The sequence below is a fragment of the Abramis brama genome (assembly GCF_963993115.1).
Source record: "Abramis brama genome assembly, chromosome: 3".
Lineage (NCBI taxonomy): Eukaryota > Metazoa > Chordata > Actinopteri > Cypriniformes > Leuciscidae > Abramis > Abramis brama.
In genome coordinates, this window is record NC_139965.1 from 49,121,930 (window position 1) to 49,147,729 (window position 25,800).

General features: G+C 38.3%; 1 protein-coding gene and 1 long non-coding RNA gene across 4 annotated transcripts in view; both read right to left on the bottom strand.

The window, feature by feature from the left end:
- Positions 1-521: 521 nt before the first annotated feature.
- LOC311079649 overlaps positions 522-25,800 on the bottom strand; it is a 30,674-nt gene continuing 5,395 nt past the window's right edge. The window contains exon 3 of the long non-coding RNA XR_014605433.1: positions 522-799. This is a non-coding gene — a long non-coding RNA (uncharacterized lncRNA). The remainder of the gene's footprint in view (positions 800-25,800) is intronic.
- LOC311079648 (uncharacterized protein) lies at positions 14,938-24,385 on the bottom strand. 3 transcript variants are annotated; one of them, XM_084109262.1, is made up of 3 exons: positions 21,081-24,385; positions 19,081-20,198; positions 14,938-17,762 (listed from the first exon to the last, which is right to left on the bottom strand). In XM_084109262.1, the coding sequence occupies exon 2, from the start codon at positions 20,099-20,101 to the stop codon at positions 19,109-19,111; it is 993 nt and encodes a 330-aa protein (XP_083965388.1). In that variant the 5' UTR covers positions 20,102-20,198; positions 21,081-24,385; the 3' UTR covers positions 14,938-17,762; positions 19,081-19,108. The 3 variants fall into 3 exon arrangements, with proteins under 3 accessions (XP_083965388.1, XP_083965386.1, XP_083965387.1); XM_084109260.1 differs by having other exon boundaries at positions 14,938-20,198; XM_084109261.1 differs by having other exon boundaries at positions 19,081-24,385.

Sequence of the window (25,800 nt, forward strand, 5' to 3'; positions counted from 1 at the left end):
TTGTAAATGATTAGTTCATCATTAACTAACCACTTATTAATGACTTACAACTGAACGTTATTATAAAGTGTTACCAAAATGTTTGAGCAAGCTAATTCATACATGTAATCTCAACCTAAATATTTTTTGTAGTGGAAAATTGGCTAGAGGCGCGGCAGCGGACGTGAGCTGAATTGTAGCGTTGCCAAGTCAAGACTAACCAATTCATGATTTAATTCATGCCAAATTCGGAAATGATCACTTTATATATATATGTAGGGTTGTTTATATAGGGTCCATCATCTCGCCAAATAAATGAGCGAGACACGTGCAAAGAAATGTTTCATGTTTGCTCATAAATAGGTTTTGCAGGACAGAGATCAGACTGTTTTGTTCTTTTTTTTTTTTTAAAGGCACCGGGCCAAATCATTTGCCAGGCCACTGGGAATTCTTCCGGTGCTCCCGTTGGCCAGTCCAGGCCTGTTCCTTATATTGTTGCTGTGGTCTGTTTTAATCTGTTAGTAAAAGTAAACACAAACACATTTAAAAGTAACCAAATTTAATTATTCAATTTCTCATTCATACATGCATACATATGTACACACACTCTAATGGCTAATATTCATATTATGTTACAGGCCAATGTGTATAAAACATCCAGACAGATGAATATTGTATCTTGACATTTCAAGTGATTCCTCACAATTGTAGGTTATTAAATCCATTTCAATCTGTTTGCAGAAAAGCAGGTGAGTAAAATGGGAAATGTTTGTTTCAGTTCGGGAAGATACTGAGTCCAGCGGTCGCTACCGTTCCAGTCCTGACAGAAACAAAACAAATGAAAAAACATCAATACTAGCACTGTGGCAGCATCTATGATAGAAACATTAAATACAACACGAAACACACTCGACTTCCATGCATTACAGAGCAAAAACAGTGGAGACTTAAAGGTGCTGTATGTAACTTTTTCACTCTACTAAAGCATAAAATACCATAATATGTTTGCAGATATTTAGGAAATATGCTGAGTTCACATTCTCGTTTCTCTGAAAAACACTTCTACAGCCAGTTATTTTACTTTGAAATGTGCATTCTGTCTTGGAATGTCTGATTTTGTTTTGGTCTGTGTGATCTCGCCCTAGCATGGAAATCCAGACCTAAATCTGAAAGATTAATGGTCTGGCATCGACTAATGAAAATCGGCCAGCTTGAGGGGCGGCACCAAGTATGCATTTGAAAATCTCACTGCACGCAATTGGATAACACTACGACCAATCACAAGTTGTGATTGGTCGTAGTGTTATCCAATTGCGTGCAGTGAGATTTTCAAATGCATACTTGGTGCCGCCCCTCAAGCTGGCCGATGTGTTTCTGGAACTGGAATCCTGGGGTATACTATTGGGTGAACTGGCAGTGGGCGAGATTACCCTGGAAATCCAGAGTTCTCGCGAGAGCACAAGTTGAATTTGCTTAGCGAGTTTACTCTGGCGTCAAGTAATGCTCATTAAATATGCCCTTGTATCCTAGCTGCACCAATCACATCGGGTTATCTGATATAGGCGGGCCAGAGGCGAGCTAAACAGATGACGACAGCGCTGTGACGTCTAAGTCATTTGTAAACATTGCAAGATGGCTATGGATGAACAACAGTTGTTTGAAATGGCTTTGGCCACTACAATGAACAAGTTAGACTTGGCTTTTTATCTAAAAGAGGAACAGAAGACGGCGCTCGAATCGTTCCTTTGCAAGAAGGGCGTTTTTGCTGTTTTTCCCGACCGGATATGGCAAGAGTTAGCTCCGGATATGGCAATATGCTTAGCTAACAGTTAGCTCCGCTGGTAGCTAAGCATATAAACCCCATATGCTTAGCTACCAGTGGAGCTAACTGGTAGATTAGACTCTTGTCATTTCCTGTTGTAATGTTTACACTAACATTGCACAACATACACCTGAGGAAAACCGTTGGTATGGTTCAAACGCAGATGCGAGGGAGAGCGAACGGAGCCGAATCAGTCGGTGCTGAAGACCGAAACAAACATCATTCCCAAGAGAAGAATCAACGTCACAATTTTCAAGATGGTCATGAAGTGTATTGAGAACAGAAACTATACTTGCTACTACAATTTAAAACATTGAATTGGACCAACAATTATTCAGTGACAGGGAAGTCTTAAAAAAAAAAAAATCCTTTTGCTAATGTTTGATTAGAGCCCTGGGTGAGATGGGTAGGTGTTAGTGGCCGGTGGACTGGAGCCTTAACCCCCTGGGGTCGCCGGTATCGCCGGCGATACCAGCTCGCGTTTTTCCTTATCAGTGCAATAGAGACTCTAAATACAAAGTTGACTTTGATCTTCCATACACGTTTCATACATCAATTGGTCCTGTTAAGGGTGTATTATTTTTGTGTATAGTCACAATAAAAACAAAGTGTTGTGCTTTTTGCCAAATAAAGAAAAATAAACATGATGCGAGTTCTGCTTTCTCTCTGTCAGTGTAGTCCATTCTGAAACGCGTCCGGAAATGAACTGTAACTCAGCGAATTCTCAGTCAAACAGGCATACAGACACACAGGCATGAAGCTTGAATTCTCTTCTTTTAAATGAAGTAATTTTTATATAAAAAAAATATTCACAGTTTATGTAATATGTATGAAAAAAGAGAGATGTCAGTCGTTCTCATCTCAGCTCATTAAGTTTTAATGTGACTCTGCCCACGGAGAGTGCGCGCTATTCAAACGCAAATGATCTGAGAGCAATCCATGCAAACCTGTGAAACGCCCACATCAGCTGGATAACACACACAGCGAGTTCACTTTCAGACTCATGTACTTTACGACGCTGTGAGGAATAATACTATCTTGATAATAATCCTGAAAAATTTACCTCAGAAGTGCTGGAAGTTTCATTTCGAGGAGCAAAGGGATCCGGCTGAGGAATAGGTCAGTTCTATATCTGCTTTGTTCTAATTGCAAGTGTCTGTACACGCAAAAGACTGTTTTAGGAATCGCGTTTCTGAGTGTGAATGAATGAACGCACAGATGCGCGCTGTTGTGTAGCTACTACAGCTGGCAAAAATACTGTTTATGAATAGCGTTTCTGAGTGTGAATGAATGAACGCACAGATGCGCGCTGTTGTGTAGCTACTACAGCTGGCAAAAATACTGTTTAAAAATGAATCGCGTTTCTTTGTGTGAATGAATGAACAGCTTTTACCAAACTCTATTGCTATACTGAGATGAGTAAAAATCGGATAGATTATAAAGTTTTTACTGTAAAATACTACCACATCAAATAAGCTTATAATGTTGCCAATTTCTGCTCATATGAATTGAATTACGTATGATAAAATGTATACTTTAGTTTTACAAAGAAAGATTACACTGGAAATATTGTTACAATTTTAATTGTTGTTGTAATTGTATAACCTTTTTAATAAAATAGCAAAAAATAAATAAATAAATAAATATATACATACATACATACATACAAGGATAGATGTAAACAAAATCTTAAAAGGTCAATATAAGCCTTCTCTTTAAATAATTTTATTATGCTTTATTAGTGACACATTTAGGTAGAGAATATATTCCAAATCTGAAAATACAGTATGAGAACAATTAACTGCACAATTACTAGAAATGTTTACCTTGGATATTATATAATTTGCAAGCACAATTTGTGGAAAAAACAACAACAACTGTGAACCAATTATTTATATATATATATCGTCGCTGCCCGATGAAACTCACGTATGTCCAAAACGGTTACTTTTCAGGAAGTGAAAAAAACACAGTAATTTCAAAAGCAGTTCAACATAGCATTGTCATACTTGGTACGGCATCTTTAAATGTAACCATATTCTTGCCAGTGTAATGATATAATCCACATTTGACCAAAATCGAGTTTAAATGGACATACGTGCATATTTTACAGTAACGGTGGTCGATACGCGTTCTTCCGATCATTAATTAGAATGGCCAAGTCGCGTTTCATACTGACAAGTGAATAGGCTACGCTCAGTTTATTAAATAGCCTACGTCTCAGTTTATTAAATGTCTCTTGCAAACTATGAAGGGACAATGAATCAATACACTCATTGCTGACCCCAGGGCCGGCGCGTCCATATAGGCGAACTAGGCAATTGCCTAGAGCGGCACTTTTGTAAGGGCAGCAAAATGTGTGCCAACCGGGAATGAACAATTCACAAAATAGGCTAGGCTCTATGATCATATAATCATACATAATCAGAGAGTAGCCTTTTTATTTTCGTTTTGAATTATTTCGTTTAAAGACTTTTCAAGCTTTGTGTATTTGATGTCTTTCTCATGTCTGTGTGAGGCATACACTGAGTTTCGTTAAGTTAGGATGAGATGTGCTCCAGTTAACGTGCAATGCAAGTGACTGCGCGGTTGCCTCCATGATTATATTGTCTGCTATATATTTGCTTCTTATTTATTAAATCCACTCCAGGCAATTGGTTGATGAAAAATTGATTAAAATTAAGATACAATTTATACAAAACGAAATTCACTTTAAAGAAAGGTTTTCTACAAAACAAAACTTAATGAAGTGGTCAAAATCATGTCTGACCCGTCTCAAATTGTGCATCCTATTACTCGTGCTGTTCACTTTTCATACTTTCAACAGTATAGTAGACCTACAGACTCTATTTGTACAAATTGTTGCACATTCATTTAATTCTGCATTTTGCACACACAAGTTGAAAGGCTTCAAATCAAGTTCACAGATAATTGTGCGTGCATTTATTAATCATTATGATACTAAAATCATAACAAAGTAGGCTATGCTATGTACAAAAAAATACAGCCATTTCTGTTTTTTTTTCTTTTAAACAAAAAAACAAGCTGCACCCTTTTTTTTACATTTCATCTTTCATTCCGAAATAGAATAATGAATGAACGAAAAAGTACACGGACACGACATGTAGGCTATTAGCCTTTTTACCCGTTATCAATCTAAATTAATCTCGTTTTTAATTTAACTTAATTTCGTTTTTCTTTATTTAAATTTCGTTTTTCTTTATTTAAATTTCGGGTTTTCCTTTATTTAATTTTCGTTTTTTCTTTATTTAAATGTCATTTTTCTTTATTTAAATTTCGTTTTTTCTTTATTTAAATTTCATTTTTTCTTTTTTTAAATTTAGTTTTTTTCTTTATTTAAATTTTGTTTTTCTTTATTTAAAATTCGTTATTCTTTATTTAAATCTACCCTTTATTGTGTCAGTAATTTATTAGTCAGAAAAATATTAGACTACCTTAAAAGTATTGCTTAAGTTAACAGACCCGTGCGTTAACATCTCCACAATAAACAGTGACAATTACTTCGTCTTGACCATTTACCGGTAAATAACAGTTGTGAATATATTGCGAATATATAATAAACTTGAACAGTTGTCAAAAACAAACGTTTGCTGATACTTTACCTCACAGAGTTATTCGGCTATCCAATGCTGAGCTACCAGAGACGCTTAGACCGGCGAGATGCCTCCACAGGGCGGGAGATACGCGGCGTGATTGACAGCTTTGACACCAAATGGATATACGTGAAAATCAGATGACATGATTTCACAACTTTTCATTGGTCATTTAGATATGTGAAGCATACTGTATACGGAAATGAACCTGGAATTCTATCCGTCGAAAAATCTCAAAATTGGCAAAATGGACATAGCCTACGTGTTTTCATCGGACAGCGACGATATATATATATATTGTCCTTGCATTCTTTCTTGTGGCTCAGTCACACACCTGAATGAAAGGCTCATTAAGTATGCAGCCTCATTATGCGGGGACCCATTGTCTCCTCAGGTGTGAATCACGCCCACCCGCATATTGCCTTTCCAAACAAAAAGTGTCTTACAAAACTTAGATCAATGTATTGTTTTATGTGAATGATTAGGCAGGATGATTTTCACATAATTTTGAAGAAAAAACTCTAGGCGACAAAATGCATTATTCAGAAGTCTTGTGGACACATATTTAGTATGTGTTTTGTGGCCTTATTTAAGACATTTTCATTTTTAGTTTTTTCAATAACCATGCATAAACATTATTTTCTCAAAAATACAAACATGTACATACATGTTGCTCACATATTATGGTAGCCCTGTTTGTGCTAAATAGAGTGTAATTACACCTTTGCCATTAAAATGTTTATAAGCAACTGAAAAAAGCACAAATGTAAGAGCATGTCAGAACATCTCAAGGACCCCAAAAACACCTTAGACCCCAGAGGGTTAAGTCGGCTTGACTGGAGTTGTAGCTGTAGTCAAGCTGAAAGTTTGACCGGGTGTATCTTGGGAGCCAAGCCGAGTTGGGGCTCCATACTCTGGGCTTAAGGGGGCCTCCTAGTGGGCCCCCCACACCGGGAGTCTGGAGCCTTAAAGTGTAAGTTGCAGGTTAACTACCACAGCCAATTAATGTGTAAATTAAAGTGCTCTATATGTATACATTTAATTATTTCTGTCTTAAAAAGCGTTAAAATAACATTTATTGGGGTTTCTTCAAAGGTAGCGTGTTTTTTCAGTAACTGGTGATGACGTCATAAGAGGAACTCGCAACCCATACTCTGCTAGATTCCTACTGTATTATGGCTATTTGGAGAACGACTGAGGATGTGGGAAACCATCAAATTCTTTATGGACCTCAGCCCTACAATTTTTAACCGGTCAGGCGTGAGAGAGGGGAGGAAATTGCCAGGACCCATGGCACTCAAAGAGTTATTAATGCTTGGTGTGAGGAGAATGAGTGGAGGGTTGGCCAGGTGTCCTGGTGAGTAGCTACGTTAGAGCTAGTCTAGGCTAGCCTGGTGCAAACTTAACCCGGATAATATAAGGGAACAAGCCAGTCTTTTCAAAAGTTTGCCGTCATGTAGAATAGCAAGGAGGGACAACGACTGAAGACATTATTTACTTACATGGTGTCAGTCCAAATCAGAGCTGTAGAGATGCACACACTGCACAGGCACCAATTGCTAGTCTCATCGACGCCTCAAACGTCATGTAATACCCTTCCTCAATCCACGCTTTATCAGTTTCTCACGATTTAATTAGCGATGTTTATTGTCAGAAAAGAAAAAGAGAGATCGATGTCCCCATCACTGTGTTTGTGTGGGCTATGCCACCCAGTTGAATCAGCAGTGGAGAGTATGTGCTGCCGTGAGGTGAACGTGGAACAGCTCGACCTGCGACCGGCTGATCTGACGTGCCTGAACCCGGTGCCTGAACCCGTTTGTTTTGCGAATAGCTTATTCTCATTTCAGGCAGAATCACGGTCCCCTTGAAGTCAGCACACACGAGTATGTTTACAGTTGAGTTATTTTATCCATAATTTTTTTAATCAAATAAAACATACAACCAACTTTTCTGTAGTTATGTAAGGCATCTATAGCTATGACTATGCCGGTTACTAGTGAGTTCCTCTTATGACGTCACGCCCCATCTAGTGGAAGGGAGCGGGAGCGGTTAAAACCACTGTTAAAAGTGCCAACTTTTTATATTATATTTAGCATTTTGGTATAAAAAACAATGGTGGGCGGTTCTTATCTTTACAGATGTGGCCTTTAAAAATGCGCGTCTCAGAGAGAAGAATGCCGCGAGCACTTCCGAAATTTTGCGGGATCGTGCAGAAGGGGGATTAGGTGTTGGACGCAGGAAATACTAAAACCTGTAGATGGCAGTCTTGTTTCATGTGGCCATACTGAGTTGACGAAGTATGACGAAGACAATGTTTTCTTTTGCCAGTTACATAAACAGTCACATATTCTTCATAAAAATCTGACTCAAACGCGCATCATTTGTCTTATTTTTTTTTTCTGTGTACTTACAGTAGAAGAGATGTGATGTATGATAACTGAGTCTTATAACACAATAATTTGCAAAGACCTTTGAAGAGACCGAGAGCATTTGCGCAATATCATTATCTTTAGTTCCTTTTTGCATCTTAACGTTTTAAATAGCTTTAACATGGTTGTAATGCGCTTTTCTGCATTACTGTACAGTACTTTTTATATTATCATGTTTCCCTATAGGCGTCGATTTCGGTGGGGACGGTGGGTACGCACCCACCAGATTTCGTCACGAGTCATTTTGTACCCACCACTTTTAACTTCCGTCCATATTAATTTGACTTTTGGTTCGATTTTTTTGACCGTTTTCAGTGGTTATGAGGAGCAATATGAGAGAGAAATTTGGTAATCATTGTCTGACCCAACAAAAAAACAAAACATTATATAATATTCATTTTATTTTATTTTTCGTGTTCGCATTTATGAGGGAAAAATCAACATGTCAGTTTACGGTTATGGACGTGAGCGCTCTGAAAGCGGCACTAAAATACTGCTTTAAAACTTTCACAGAGACCTCAAACAGAACAGCTGCCTTTCTTTAAATTGAATTTCGTTTTGTATTAATTATATCTTAATTTTAATCAATGTTTCATAAACCAATTGCCTGGATTTAAGAAGTAAATATAGCAGACAATCACGACATTGGAGGCGCTGGCGAGTGAACTGGATATGAGAGAATAAATTGGTAATCATTGTCTGACACAACAAAAAAACATTATAATATTCATTTTATTTTAATTTTCGTGTTTGCATTTATGAGGGAAAAAACAACATGTCAGTTTACGGTTATGGACGTGAGCGCACTGAAAGCGGCACTAAAAGACTGCTTTAAAACTTTCACAGAGACCTCAAACAGAACAGCTGCCTTTAAATTGAATTCCGTTTTGTATTGATTATATCTTAATTTTAATCAATGTTTCGTGAACCAATTGCCTGGATTTAAGAAGTAAATATAGCAGACAATCACAACATTGGAGGCGCCGGCGAGTGAACTGGAGTTCGTCTCATAAATGAACCGAAACTCGGCGTATAATGCACATTCACATTCACAGCGTATTTAGACACATTTTAGACGCATTCATAATCATTACTTTTACCGGTTCTTTGTGGCAAGCTTTATGCGTGCGGTCGTGCGCTTGAGTGCTATATTACGTAAACGCTCATTATCCTGTAGGCTATATAACTAGGCTAATTAAATTAATATAAAGGGGCGATTTGTCCACGAATTACTTAAATGAACAACTAGCCTACTAGTCGACTAGGAAAAAAAATGTTAGTCGGAAGCAGCCCTTATTCCACATATTTTCGAACCAGGCAACAGGACATCTGTTGAGCGAGGGACCCTGCGGAATGAACGAGCGGAGCGGAATATTCAGAAATGCGCTCTCCACTCACGAGCTCTGATCGGAACAAACCCGAACCTCACTGTCTGCTGAACTTGCAGAATCATCAAAATATATTATTTTCTAAAGAAGAATTTTAAAACTTTATTGGTGGTAGTTGAGAAGAATTCCTCTTTCCATATCTAAATCATTTTGAGCGCAATATAAATGTATCATATTGTTATTCTTATTATATAAGAATAATACGGTTTTTTTTTTTTACAACATTTTTAACATATAAAGAATATAAGTTTAGCGTGTTGTGTGTATTTCCTAATTATAAGTTTTTGGTGAAATTGCAACAAAACTAAGTGCATAAAAACATAAAAAACGTCATTACTTTTTAAATTCTTATTCACTCTTTGTTTAGCGATGTTTATAAATATACTATTTTTTTTTGCATTTTGTTGACAAACTGTCCTACACTGAGGCCACATCCACACGAAGCCAGAGCTTTCCCTATCCGATATTTTTTTTCCCCGTTAAAAAAAAAAAAAAATCCGTAAACATGGCGTCGTCTCAAGAAATATCTGCGTACACACGAAACCACTGAAACCGACTCAAAACGATGTAGCCTAGTAGCCTATACCAGACCAGGCGCTGTAATTCTGCCACAGACATACAGTACACTAAAAACGGAGAAGACTTAAAGCATGCGCATAAACCTTGCGCGCTGTATACAACAATAATATTAGGCACAGTAGCTTCTTTTTTTCTTTTCTTTTTTTTATCAAGAACTTTGTTGAACAATATGAACAACCATAAATGGTCTGGTACAAAATATGAGTCACGATATTCGATAGTTAACGGACGCATAAAGCTTGCCACAAAGAACCGGCAAAAGTAATCATGTGTCAAATATAGCAAGGAGACATTTTAATCGTTTATTAATAAACTAGTGTTCTATGTGTCAGTCAAAGATGTTGACAATGCTGACTCGTCATCTTCGCAGATATTGTGAACGTGCCTGTAGAGAGAAATGCACACTGCATACGGACTACATAAGAGAGTTGTCTGTTTCTTTTCGTTTTGAATTGTTTTGTTTAAAAGTGGACATTTCAAGCTTTCTAGATACATTTCTAAGTTTCGATTCATTTATGAGACAAGCTCAGTTCACGAGCAATGCATGTTATATCGCGCCGGTGCCTCCATTTCCTGATTAAATCGTCTTAAATGCGTCTCCGTGTGGACAGAAACTAACGTAATCTTCCTGATTTAATCACGTAAAACACAAGTCTAAACACAAGCACCACTCTTCTGAACCACAAACCTCCAAGAGTTTGTAAACCAATTGTTTGTAAAACATATTTAATACTTTACTTACAAATTAAAATAATTTTTTTTTTTTACAGTGTATAAATAAAACGACATGAAGGAAGTTATTTCCAAAATGTAATTAATTGCACAGTCTTTGTTTTAGCTGCTTGTTTTAGCTGCTACCATGACACAGAGTCAAGAAATTACAACCACCCACCCCCCAGGTCTGCCGATTCAACCCCCAATGCTAATCGATCTCCTCTCAGGGAATCAAAAGAAAACCGTTTTTTCCTGTTTTCACCAGCGCGTGGGCGGGGTTTTAATCCCTTGTTTAAATGCTATTTAAGCAAATCTACTATAGCCTACGCTTTAAGTTATTTCAAATTAATGTTTATAACTTTTCAAAAAAAGCTTTATTTTCAATTTACAATGTCATATAAACTTGAACTTAAATTTACATCAAGAACTCGTTTGAGGAAAAACATGTGCTCGCATTTAAAACAGTACAAACTCACATCATATATAAATCATAAATAAAAAAAATAAAAAAAATAAATAAATAATAATTACAGGGGCTGACAAAACAACATAGTGCTTCAAGCGCGTTTACGAACATAGGACTGTAAACTCAAGGAGCAAGAGACTCTGACATTGTTTCATATAACTCATTTATGGACTGGTTTTCTTCCGATAACACCTTTAGAGATGCTATATAATTTTTAATTTCATTCTTAAAACAGTTTATGTTGGGCTTGCTGTTATTCCACTTATTTTTGTGTATATGATACTTCCCCATAATGAAAATAATGTTCACCATTTTAGATACCTTTTTTGACAGACCATCCCAACACTATCAACACTATCTCACGACCAATTCGTACGAATTCGTAAGAATGATAAAAAGATGGCTAATTCGTACGAATTCGTACGACCTCACTCGTACGAATTTGTACGATTTGTCTAAACCCACGTGATGGGTAGGTTTAGGGGCGGGGTCAGGGGTAGGTCATTCGTATGAATTCATACGAATTGGGCAATTCGTAAAATATGTACGCTTTTGCAAAAATATCTAATCTAAATATCTAAAACTAATTCGTACGAGTGAGGTCGTATTAATTCGTACGAATTAGCCACATCACTTGAAATTTGTTAAACAAAGAGTTGTTGATCCCAATATTTAACCACCGATAAACATCCTTCCAAAACCCCATTGTGACTGAACAAGAGAAAAAAAGGTGTTCAATTGTTTCGTGTTCTGTCATACAAAAAACATGAACAGAACCTTTGAAATTGAACCTTTTCCTTAGGGTTTCAGCAGCAGGATAAATATTACTTATTAATTTAAACTGAATTTCTTTTACCTTGGGTGAACAGGAAGAGGCTTATGCTTTGTATTAAGTAATGAGCGTATAGCCGCACTCAAGCGCACGGCCGCACGCATAAAGCTTGCCACAAAGATCCGGTAAAAGTAATGATTATGAATGCGTCTAAATGTGTCTAAATACGCTGTGAATGTGTATTATACGCCGAGTTTCGGTTCATTTATGAGACGAACTCCAGTTCACTCGCCGGCGCCTCCAATGTCGTGATTGTCTGCTATAGGCCTATATTTATTTACTTCTTAAATCCAGGCAATTGGTTCACGAAACATTGATTAAAATTAAGATATAATTAATACAAAACGAAATTCAATTTAAAGAAAGGCAGCTGTTCTGTTTAAGGTGAAAGTTTTAAAGCAGTCTTTTAGTGCCGCTTTCAGAGCGCTCACGTCCATAACCGTAAACTGACACGTTGTTTTTTCTCTCATAAATGCGAACACGAAAATTAAAATAAAATTAATATTATAATGTTTTTTTGTTGTGTCAGACAATGATTACCAATTTTTTCTCTCATATTGCTCCTCATAACCACTGAAAACGGTCAACGGAAGTTAAAAGTGGTGGGTACAAAATGACTCATGACGAAATCTGGTGGGTACACGTACACTGTCTGTATGTATCTCTTTAGAATATTGCTACTTTTAGAAAAAAATGACAATTATGAATCAAATTATTATGAACAAATAATGAAACTGTGTCAAAATTCGACAACAAAAAGAATGATCGAAAAGCGATATAACGCACATCTCAGGTTAAATTAATTATATAAAAAACAGGGAACATTTTGTAAAAGCAAAACTGATCAAAATGCGTAATTAAAATAATTGTATTATGTGTTACCAAATATTTAATACCACTTCCCCATAATGTTATAATTATTTTTTTAAACAACATCTGTCAAACTGTCAATCAGATACCTCTTATCTGGTCATTTTTATTTTATTTTAGAAGTCATAACTGTTGATCACCCTTTGTATGGAATTTGTGAATATGAATATTTAGAAGATTTACAAACTGTGGGCAAGACCTCAAACCAACCCCGGACATTCTGAGACTAACGTGGAAAAATCTTTATGCTTAATGCATTAAGACAGTTCAATTAAAATATTTATTAATAATGTAATGGCAAATCAGATGCGCCCAAAATATAAATTACCTCACAAGAAATATCTGCCCAAGAACAATCACACAATAAATATCTGCACGAATTAAGAATCTGGGTAAGTCGCATTATTTAAGCCTTTCATTATGTTAGGATGATTTTGTGTAGCCTATATATATATATAAAAAAAAAATACTGCTGGGTTTTTACAGGCAGAGTCACGTGTATTATGCTCACACTAAATTCTCTGTTGCACTTATATAAATGCGCATTGCATGCACAATCATCTTAATAGTTGTACAAAAAAGTTATGCGCTGGCAAGAACGTCACTATGCTGTTTTAATAAAAGCAATGTTAAATATTCTGCATGCACTCATCTCCTGGAAACCACAGCAATGACAAACCATATAAAAATTCGTAAACGTTGTCCAATACCCCTTCTTGTCTTAAGACAATTTTGACGAACCTTTTGCATTTACAAATATTTTCAAATGTCTGTATAATACAGTAGCCTACTGTAAATATTTGTGTCTATTACTATTTATAATTTATATTTTATCGTGGATGTTTTCTCACAATCATGACGTAATGTGAAGTAAACTAAAAAATCTAATGTAAAATTGTTTTTTATGCGCCACCTGGTGGATATTCTGTGAAGCGAAACACATTGAGGGATTTTTTAAGTAGGCCCCCCCCCCCCGAAAGCACTTGCAGAATTCTGCGAGACTATGCGAGACGAATTGCCGAATGCCGCGGGAGAAAACGCGCGTTTCTAAAGGCCACATCTGTATGTTTAATAAACACATTACATTATCTTCGTGAAAAATTTAACCTGCAATTTACACTTTAAGCCGGCTTGGCTCCCGAGTTATGCCTGGTCAAAAGTGGAAGCAGAGTTGGGGCTCCAGACTCAGGGGTTTGGGGGGGTCTCCTAGTGGGCCCCCCACACCGGGAGTCTGGAGCCTTAGGTCGTCTTGACTCTGAAGTTATGCCCGATCAAAGTTCCACAGGAAGTGACCATATCTTGGGAAGAAAGCCGAGTTAGGGCTCAATAACCCGGCATTGGGGGCTCAATAACCCGGCATTGGGGGCCCACTGGGTGACCACTTCCGTTCTGGCGGGCTGGGTTTGTTTCGCTAGCTAGCTCCGTTGTGCCGACAAAGCACTGATATCGCAGTCACAAAGAGGATATAACGTTAAACAATTACAACATGAAGAAAAGTGGTTTGGGAACGACGTGTGCGGTAGTTGGTTGCAAAAACTCGAGAAAGCACCTGAACGAGTGGTTAGACAGAGAGTGCTACGACCACAAACCAGCTACGAAGAGGCAATGTCCATGCGCTCCATTGTTTACACTTTTTCGCAAGCCTGATACCGACTCGGAATCAAGGACCTGGCTGAAGGCATTGAATTTTAAGAAACCACCCCGCAACGTTTTTGTTTGTTCCTATCACTTTGTTGACCAAAAACCAACTAAGGATAATCCTTTCCCAGAGTTGTGGTTGGGATACAATCGCCCTCCCCAGCCAAAGAGGCGTCAACACACCCAGCGGACCACTGCCTCCCCCCAGATAAAGAAACGCAGACTTGAATCTGAGGGTAAGTTCAGCATCTTTAGCTATGAAGCTGACAATACTGTTAATTATGAAGAAGTTGTCATACACTAACATTGCTACTGGTATTTTGCTAAGGCAGTTGATTGTTTTGGAGATGGGACAAACAATGCCCACGATAGCTACATCATTAATTGTGTGTGTGTGTCTGTGTGTGTGTGCCTGCGTGTTCCTTAGTCTACATCATAAATACAATGCAAGGTGGCAGGCTGTTGTGATGATGATGATTGTGTGTGTGTGTGCGTGTGCGTGTAATGTTGTAGTACAAATTTTGCCATTGTGATGTTTGTAGTGAGAGGACTCTATGCCTGCATTAATTTTGCTCCATCCATGTTTTCTCTTCCCCTTTTTAGATGCTCCTGAAACCTGTCAGCCTGTCTGTGAGGCCGAGCCTGCTACACCAAAATTTCGAGATGCCCAGACCCAATGGGAGGATCCATCACATACTGACCACATGTACTGTTCAACAACACAGTCTGTTAAAGTAGACAAGGCCACACAGTGCGAGGCAGAAATGGGTCCTACTGTGACTAGCACTACGGTCATTGATGATGTTAGGTCCCGGCTGTATACAGGGGTGCGTATGGTTAAATTTTTCACCCTGGTGAGGGTGTTGTTGCCTTTCAGTAAGCCATCAATTACCCTTCTTGTTGTTGACCAAATCCTGATGACTTTGATAAAACTATACCTAATATTAGGAGATATTGCTCACCGCTTCAGTGTGTCTACATCCATGGCAAGCATTGTGATTAGTCACTGGATTGACGTGATGGGTGAACAGTTCAAAGTCCTGATCCCCTGGCTTCCAAGAGAGACCATTCGTGCCACCATGCCCTTGTCGTTTCAGAGGAACTACCCTCGAACCACCTGCATCATTGACTGTGCCGAAAGTGCCATGCAGAGAGCCACAAACCACGACTCAAGGAGTGACACTTTCAGCCAGTACAAATCACGCAAAACTGTGAAATATCTCGTCGCTGTGGCCCCTAATGGGCAAATCATGTTTATATCTGATGCCTATGCTGGCAGAAGCAGCGATAAGTTTATCACCATGGACAGTGGGTTCCTAGACTATCTGAGGGCTGGTGATGAGGTCATGGCGGACCGTGGGTTCACCATTCAAGACTTGCTTGATGAGAGAAGGGTCAGTTTGAACATCCCTGCATTCACCTACAGGCGCAATCAGTTGACCAATGAGGTAGCCAATGTCCGCATACACGTGGAAAGAGCAATCCAGAGACTGAAGGTCTTTAAGATTTTATCCCAGACCGTTCCCATCAGCATGGCACCGAAACTGGACAACATCTTTACTAGGGATGTCCCGATACCACTTTTTGCAGAACGAGTCCGATACCGATACTTTGATTTTTGGTACTCGCCGATACCGATACCGTAACCGATACCTGAATTTTCACTGCATTTGTAATTTTTAAATGTATTAGTAGATAAACCAAAATAATATAAATCATATTAGTTGGCTTAATTTGTTCATCAAATTCAAATGTTCAAATGTTTGTCAAAACCAGTGAAATATCAATTATTTAATCCAATCTTGATACTACAACAAAAACTACCATCCTAATTAATGTGAATTTAAAACAAGTAAGCAGTCAATGACAAAATAAGAACAAACAATCGAATTACAAATAGGACAAATAAATACAATAGAACAAAGAAAGGCTACAAATGAAATAAACAGTGTTTTTAGAGTTTTTAGGGTAGATCTAACAGGTACAGAAATTTGAATAAAGTAATCAAATGTGAAAAAAGCATATTCATTACTGTATAAATTATATATAGATAGATATTTTTGTAAAGTTGAAAAGGGTAGCCAATTTAGTCAAGAGCAGTGAGTATTTCTTTGTCCTTTGTTTGATTAACATTAAAACACAGAAGCAGGATTATCAAACTGCTGCCCCTTTAAGACCGAACGCACGGACCGCATTTGAACATGGCTACGTTCATTTGAGATATAACCGACTTTGTTTACTATAGGATACTCGCCAAGACGGGCGTTTTTACCTAATTTTGTGTGAATTCGTCCATACAAGCGCAAGATGTTAAAGACAATTTAATTCAGTATTCGCACGCTGAGACGCTGGTTTGCGGGGCGCGCGCTTCGGATGTTTGCGTTCATGGAACTTCTTGACCTGCACATGTCCTGTAATAATGTAGGGAACCACTCGTTATACTTAAATCAGGTAACAGTTCATGTTTTACTTTACTTACATATACGATTTAGTTTTTCATCCAAATAACATGTGCTGAGTGAACGATCAGCAATCAAGAGCATTCAACAGAAGTGCGCTCGCTCGCTCTCTCTCTCTCGTCAGTTAACGTTAATAAGCTACATGCCTCGTTTTATTTTCTTTGCCATTGACATCCGACTGAACAAACTTTCCACTGATGAGCCGTTGCGCACTTAATCCACTGCGCGTTTTTCCTCTTATCAGCTCGCGCACCACAGCTATGTTACTATACACACGCACCTTTTACGAACCCTGTGAAATGAGCCCAAACCGCCGACATTATACTTTCCTATGCCTCAGTTCACCTCCACAAAGCACTTGCGGCAGCCAGTTTCGTTTTGCAAAATGTACGTGGTATCGGCAAATTTTTATGAGTGCGAGTACGAGTATATGAGGACAGTATCGGCCCGATCCCCGATGCCAGTATCGGTATCGGGACATCCCTAATCTTAACCATATGTGCTAGCCTAGTTAACCTGAAGAGTCCACTGATCATGCCTCATGAGGTTTAGAATCTTGCCTTGCGTCCCTGTCTACCAACACCCAGCCATGTTGTTCATTAAATACAGATAAACACAACAAATACTGCATGCATCGTATTTTTTTATATTATATATGAATATTTTCATAGTAATGTAATTGTGTGGGCTGCTTTTGTATTTTACTTTTTAATACCTGTTAGGATTAAACACGCAATCTTTCATTGAAGCCATTTGTTTAGTTTCCTCAAAACAATTAATTCATCCAGTGTTATTTATGTACAGTATGAGCTTACTATGAATGATGAACTGTGTTAAAAGAAATTGTAGCACTCTAAGGAACATAAGGCCTATCATTCATGATCGTAGTTCAGTGCAATAATTAAACGAAATGAAATGAAATAACATCAAACTTTATTTTCACTCAAACAGTACAGGCACACTGATATATTACTAGGGTTGGGTATCGTTTGAATTTGAACGATTCCGATTCCGATTCCAATTCCTTGTTTCGATTCCGGTTCTTAACGATTCTCGATTCCGATTCTTTTAAGAGGTAGGGTCAAAAAAGTTTAGATCAATTTTAATTCTATGAATTTTTTACTTTTTATGAACTTTACTATGAATTTCTCACAGGGCTGTTTTCAACTACAGTACAATATAAATATCAAATCTATTTTAAACAATTTTTTTAGGATATTTTAAATGAGCTAGCTAACCAACGGTCTTTCTGAAGGAAATAGTCTGACCTAAATGGGCTATCAGGTAAAATAGGCTAAATAAGGTTGTTTACACTCATGTGTAAATGTGTTTTCATCATTTATTTATTTATTTATTTTACGTTCGCCGGCATCGCGCGCAGTTTTCAAACGAACGAGCAGAGGACGAGAGAATATGGTTGTAACTTGCAAGATACCGAAGAATAAGAAAACATCATATAAGTACGTTTTTAAAGTTTAACGTCAGGGTTGTTTGCTCTGAATACATTTTATGAGGCACTGTGAGTTAATAGGGGAACGTGAGTAAAATTAATCCGATCGCTCAAACCACTTCAGGAGGTGGCCTGGGCCGCATTCCAGACGAAACTGGACAAGTGTAAATGCATCTGGTTGTTGAAACCACATATGTAAATTGTCCTCCTCCCAAAAATGCAAAAAAAATAAATAAATAAACGTGTGAGAGCGTGTTATAGGCTATGTAATGTAATAGCCAGATGTCACGATACTGGAACACGCGCGCGTCACCGCAGATGAGAAGCTGAGCATCTGTTCATTAAGCCAACGTGCAAACTATCGCAAAGTAAAGTGAAAGTAAGTCGCAGACGCTTAACACATAATCATCATCATTAAAAGTAAAGAAAGAAATGATCTTACCAGGGCTGTTGTCACTCTCTCTTATTGCGGTCTTTGATTTTGAAATTAGCTGATGATCAATAAAATGCAGCTCATATCTGTTGCTTTCAGTGACGTGCACAATCTGCATATAGCGCGGGAATTGAAGATCGGATTTAAATCCGTTTCGCAAAAACACATTTATGTGACCAGGTGTAAATGGAATCGTTTTGATTAATCAGATAGCTATCCAATCTGAGAAAACGCATGAAGTGACCAGGTGTAAACAGCCCCTAACAGCGGTTTCTTCTTCCGGTCGGCAGACTGGGAATCGAAACTAGGAATCGAAATTTAAACTTTTGAACGATTCCGGGAAAATCGCAAAGCTAGTCCCGGTTCCAATCGATACTCGATACTCGATACCCAAGCCTATATATTACACAGCATAAAGAGATAATGTAATGTAGTTTATTTTAGTTTTAAAATGCTGAGATATTTACTGCAGAACTGTAACCTTCCCTCAACAAAATCATCAACAATTTTTGGGAGCATGTGGGCAAAGTAGAATGTGCGCAGCCTTGTGATATGCCCCTGGACAAAGACTTGGTCGTAGGGTACTTCGATTTCTAGGTGCTCAGTTTTGTTCCAGATCACCAACTTGGAGTGCTGAAGCCCTGTGCAGTGCATCCCAATTTGTACCTGCATGTAGTAGCCTTTTGGACCATTGCAGCCTTTCTTTGTTGCCAAAAATTCTGCAAGTGACTTGTTTCCCATCACAGGTGATTTGATCTCCAACAGATTGTCTTTGTTTATCACTCCATCGGGAGATGCTGCAAGCCACGGTTCCTTTTCGCACACCACTAAGCCTTTGGTTTCAATGCTGTTGCCCAGAGTTTCCAAATAGTCCCTTGCAAGTTCCTCCCCCTCCGCTCCTTGACGGGTTGCGGCATTGCCACGGAAGGATGGGTGTAAGTGTTCTGACAAAAACTTGTCAGGCACCGTGGTTGAGCGAATGGGCACCTTTCTAGCCGTGCTCGCTGTGACGCGCACTCTCCGCACATCATGCCAGACCTGTTCTTTGCTCTGTGCTTTTGTAACCTTCTCAATCTCCTCAAGCTGGGCTGTGGACATGTTAATGTATTCATCATAGAAGGTTCTGCATTTTACACAAGCCAGTGGTGTGTGGTGCTCATCATGGGTTAGGAGATGGAGGTGTGGACATGGTGTTGGCTCAGTGATGGAGGAGGTATTAGCATTAAAGCAGAGCTGCAGGAGGCTATTCCCAGGGCAATTGAAAAGTTCTGCCATTGGTGAGGCAAGTGCATTCTTCCTCCACTCTTCATGAGTCCTAAAGAGTGTCACCTCCTGTGCCGGTTCTGGAGTGGTAGAGGATGGCTGTGAAGTTGGTGGCAGCTGGTAGAGATCCTTCCTGTTGTGTCGTTTGAAGTGCACATACTTCATCTTCCTCTGACCAGCATTTCTTTTAGACCCAGCATTCCACTGGTTCTGTCCGTCTGTGCAGGCACGCCCGGTTTTCCCGTCTCACAGCATTTTCTACCTAGAGAGATATAGTAAAAACAGTGCATAGATATTATAATGGGTTCACTGCACACGTCATATGATGTAATACATTGCACACATAGCCTACAATGAATATACAGAACATTGGGCTTGCAGAAATGCACTTTATGAAGAAAATGCGTTATTATTATTATCATCATGGCTAGGGATGGGAATTGATAAGATTTTATCAATATCAATGCCACTGACGATTCTGCTTATCGATCCGATTCTTTAACGATTCTCTTATCGATTCTTGATAGCACTGTGGAAAAATGTAGTCATATGCTTTTCAAAAAAACAAGTGGTTTTATTTATTTTAAAGCTTAAGCTTGAGTAAGCAAACTGTACTTTTTATGTAATAAATAGAACTTTATTGTAAAGTGTTACTGATTAGTTATGCACTGATTCAGACGTCTCTTGAGTTCACTGTTGGATCAGTTGTTTTAACCATTCATTAAAATGAATCGGTTCAAATGAGTCATTAGTTCGCGAATTGGACGTGTCATGCGCGTTGTGTGATTATCCCAGCAGTTAGGACATGGACACCCAAGATTTCTGTCAACACAGAAAACATTTCATCACTGGATAGTTTTTTTCGTTTAATTAAAGTGTTGTTTTATGTCAGCTGAATGTCCGGAACGATTTTCAGAGAAGATAAGGCAACTTATTAAGACGGTGAAGTCTTGTTTACACTTTCGCCAGCTCCGAAGACAGAGTGTGCGCGCGCGCGACCGGGTCTCTCTCTCTGCTCGATTCCCATCCCTAATCATGGCACACACACACTTTGCACTCTAGCAAAGTAGCCAATGATGTAGTTCGGATACCAACAATAAAAAAGACATAGGCCTAGGCTACAATGGTCAAATAATATAGTTACCTTCCACAGGATCGCAGCTGAGTGGGAACAAGATCTCCCTGGTCCAGCAACACACGTACATCCCGCAGTTTTGACTTCTCCAGCTTCAGTTACCAGCACCCAAGCATTATGCCACGCATTGTTCAAACACTGGCTAGGCTCTACATTTGCTTTCAGATAAACAAAACGATCATGTTTGTATGACATGACACAACCGACTTTGTTGCTGTGCAGAATTGATATGCCTTGGAGGCTTTCAGATTGTCCATTGCTTTTCCATCTATTGCCATGGATTGCACGAAGTAGGAGCAAATCTTGCTGTACGTTATGCTGGGCCACGTCGTCATGTTATCCTCCCAGTTCTGCACTGAATTTGGGTGGGGGAGAGTAACACCATCTCCAGTCAAAGTAGTAGAACCGTGTTCCCAAGCTAGCATCGTAATCGCTGTGTTTACACCGGCAGACGCTGCGCAAACCACTTCCGGCGGAAATGAAGTGCATTTGTGTAGAGTAATGGCGCCGCCCAGGATTTGGCGCGTTAAATTGTGTATAGTTTGCATGCATTTTGTGGCGCTGTACCATTTAAGCCCATCTTAAAAAAAAGTTAATTTATGAAAATAATCTTCTCTACAAAACAATTTATGATGTATTTATTTGTAAATTAATGTAAAATGAATCACAAAACATTTATTGTTTGCAGTTCACATGCTTAATTATTTGGCAGTCTAGCCTTTCTGTAAGGCTAATGGTTTGACATAGAGATTAGCTTTGAACGCAAGCTAATAAAACTCATCTTTCCATTTAAAGGAAAATTATATAAAATGATGAAGTACTATTTGTTCATACACAAAAAACAATACATTTACCTCTTATTTGACATAATATCAATGTAGTTACCAAAGAAATGGCTGAAAATTGCAGAAATGTGTTGATTTCTAAAGGGTCCCGAAACACCAAAGTTTTGGGGTGACTTTGTATGAGGTCCCTTGAGATGGGTGGGGCTAACTAAACATTGCCAAATGTGACTGGTATGCAATAAAAAATGCCAGGTAAGTAACAAATCACTGGATTGGTTAAAATAATAAGCAGCATAAAATATTATTTTCTCTTTTTTTAATTTGACTTCAGAGTTGAAAGTGGGCTTAATGGGTACACTTAACCCTATTTGATTAAAAACCTTGTAGCTTACAGTAAGGCTGTCTTTAAAGGTTTATGTTATTGTTAAAAATCATTTTCCCTACGGGGAAACTGCATGGAGTTTTTACTTCTGGAACCTGACTGATGCACTCTAAACCACAGTCATCAAGGCCTTCATTTGACATTTACACTGTTTTTTTATATTCACTCCTGATAGTAAAATAGGCCACTTTAACTCTTTATAAAGGCTCTGTCATACAAAGAAAAAAATACAGGACACTTGTGCTGATGGACTTAATATGAGTGAATATGAATAGTCAGCAGGTCTGAACTAGTGTTGCATGATATACGGGTACTAGAAAGGTATCACAATACTCTGCTTTTAAAAACAGTATGATTCCTCATTTTACTAGTACCGGTACTTTACGAAAGACAACGTTTAAATATAACAGCGTATATAAATACAACGTGTCACCAACATCGCCTCAGATGGGTGCTTGTCAGCATGTGTACTTCTGCTCTTCATGGAACAACTCGCTGAAACACAGCAACTAGGGCTGGGACGATACACCCATCTCCCGATTCGATACCATCACGATACTTGGGTGCCGATACGATACGTATTGCAATATATACAACCCCAAATCAGAAAAAGTTGGGACACTGTACAAATTGTGAGTAAAAAAGGAATGGAATAATTTACAAATCTCATAAACTTAGATAACATATCAAATGTTGAAAGTGAGACATTTTGAAATGTCATGCCAAATATTGGCTCATTTTGGATTTCATGAGAGCTACACATTCCAAAAAAGTTGGGACAGGTAGCAATAAGAGGCTGGAAAAGTTAAATGTACATATAAGGAACATCGGGAGGACCAATTTGCAACTTATTAGGTCAATTGGCAACATGATTGGGTATAAAAAGAGCCTCTCAGAGTGGCAGTGTCTCTCAGAAGTCAAGATGGGCAGAGGATCACCAATTCCCCCAATGCTGTGGCGAAAAATAGTGGAGCAATATCAGAAAGGAGTTTCTCAGAGAAAAATTGCAAAGAGTTTGAAGTTATCATCATCTACAGTGCATAATATCATCCAAAGATTCAGAGAATCTGGAACAATCTCTGTGCGTAAGGGTCAAGGCCGGAAAACCATACTGGATGCCTGTGATCTTCGGGTCCTTAGACGGCACTGCATCACATACAGGAATGCTACTGTAATGGAAATCACAACATGGGCTCAGGAATACTTCCAGAAAACATTGTCGGTGAACACAATCCACCGTGCCATTCGCCGTTGCCGGCTAAAACTCTATGGGTCAAAAAAGAAGCCATATCTAAACAGGATCCAGAAGCGCAGGCATTTTCTCTGGGCCAAGGCTCATTTAAAATGGACTGTAGCAAAGTGGAAAATTGTTCTGTGGTCAGACGAATCAAAATTTGAAGTTCTTTTTGGAAAACTGGGACACCATGTCATCCGGACTAAAGAGGACAAGGACAACCGAAGTTGTTATCAGCGCTCAGTTCAGAAGCCTGCATCTCTGATGGTATGGGGTTGCATGAGTGCGTGTGGCATGGGCAGCTTACACATCTGGAAAGGCACCATCAATGCTGAAAGGTATATCCAAGTTCTAGAACAACATATGCTCCCATCCAGACGTCGTCTCTTTCAGGGAAGACCTTGCATTTTCCAACATGACAATGCCAGACCACATACTGCATCAATTACAATATGATGGCTGCGTAGGAGGAGGATCCGGGTACTGAAATGGCCAGCCTGCAGTCCAGATCACCCATAGAAACATTTGGTGCATCATAAAGAGGAAGATGCGGCAAAGAAGACCTAAGACAGTTGAGCAACTAGAAGCCTGTATTAGACAAGAATGGGACAACATTCCTATTCCTAAACTTGAGCAACTTGTCTCCTCAGTCCCCAGAAGTTTGCAGACTGTTATAAAAAGAAGAGGGGATGCCACACAGTGGTAAACATGGCCTTGTCCCAACTTTTTTGAGATGTGTTGATGCCATGAAATTTAAAATCAACTTATTTTTCCCTTAAAATGATACATTTTCTCAGTTTAAACATTTGATATGTCATCTATGTTGTATTCTGAATAAAATATTGAAATTTGAAACTTCCACATCATTGCATTCTGTTTTTATTCACAATTTGTACAGTGTCCCAACTTTTTCTGATTTGGGGTTGTATATATATATATATATATATATATATATATATATATATATATATATATATATATATATATATATATATATATATTTTATTTTTTTTTTTTTTTTATTATTATTTTTTTTTTTTTAAAGAATTGTGATTCTACAAGTAGCCACTTAGTGGCGAAACAATGTAATCAATAAATGCATTTTTTTAAGCACCAAGTTTCTATCAAAAGCTGATTTTGATCGCTATCATAGACATCAGTGTTCATATCTGAACATTTATCCAAGTACTTCTATGATCATTTTAACAATTGCATCACATAAATAATGATATTATGAGGTTGAAAAGACTGTTTGTGAAGCTGTTTCATGACAACTCTCTCCGGGTCAGCGGCAGCGCCAATACAGCTTTGAATGTTGCGATATGATTTTGTCAAGTTTAATAGACAGACGAATTGAAAAAAGATTGCGTGGGTGTTTGAATCGAGATCAGTCTTTTAAAGATGAATCGTGCAGCTCTATTGTCTTATATCTCTCTTAGCATACGAGTAGCGCAAGGGCTTTTCAGTGCTTTCAGCCTCACGTCTCTTCCACGCGTCCACTTGGGATATTACGTCACTCAACACTCATAGATAATGACATTTCAACCTCTGTTGGAACGAAAGTGGCTAACTTCTGTCAACCTCATCTACAAGCAAGGACAAAAATAAAGCAATTGAATTTGAATTAATATAAATTCTGGAATAAAAATAATAGATTTTTGAATCGTAAAAAAAAAAAAAATTGCGATAGCTAGGTGAATCGATTTTTTTCTCCTAGCCCTAACGGCAACTAAACCCAGTGAATTCATAACGATTTAATAAAATAGTGTTCTCATGTTATGTAATATCCCAATCATAGTTATTATTTCTCGTGCATTGCTGTTTGAGCTGCGCGCTGAATGAACACCGGTAAACTGGAGCACTTTGCTAGCGCGTTATTTAACTTGAAGAAACACATCCTATATGAGATTAATCAGATATATACAAAATAAACATAATATTACAAATTATATCTGCACAAAATGACGCGAATGCACAAGTGAACTTGAACTAAGTTACGTGACATTCAGAATTATTAATGCTGTGGAGCAACGCGATGAAACACGGCAACTAAACCCAAATAATTCACAATGTTTTATTACAATATTGTTCTCTTTATAATGTTATGTAATATGACAGTCCCAATCATAATCATTATTAGTTGTGCATTGCCGTTTGAGCTGCGCGTGCTGAAGATGATCACTGCACACTTTACTTTCTTCTTCCTCCAAACACGGCGAGTGGAGTTTAGACCAAAAAGCTCTATTTTTGTCTCATCAGACCACATGACCTTCTCCTACTCCTCCTCTGGACCATCCAGATGGTCATTGGCAAACTTCAGATGGGCCT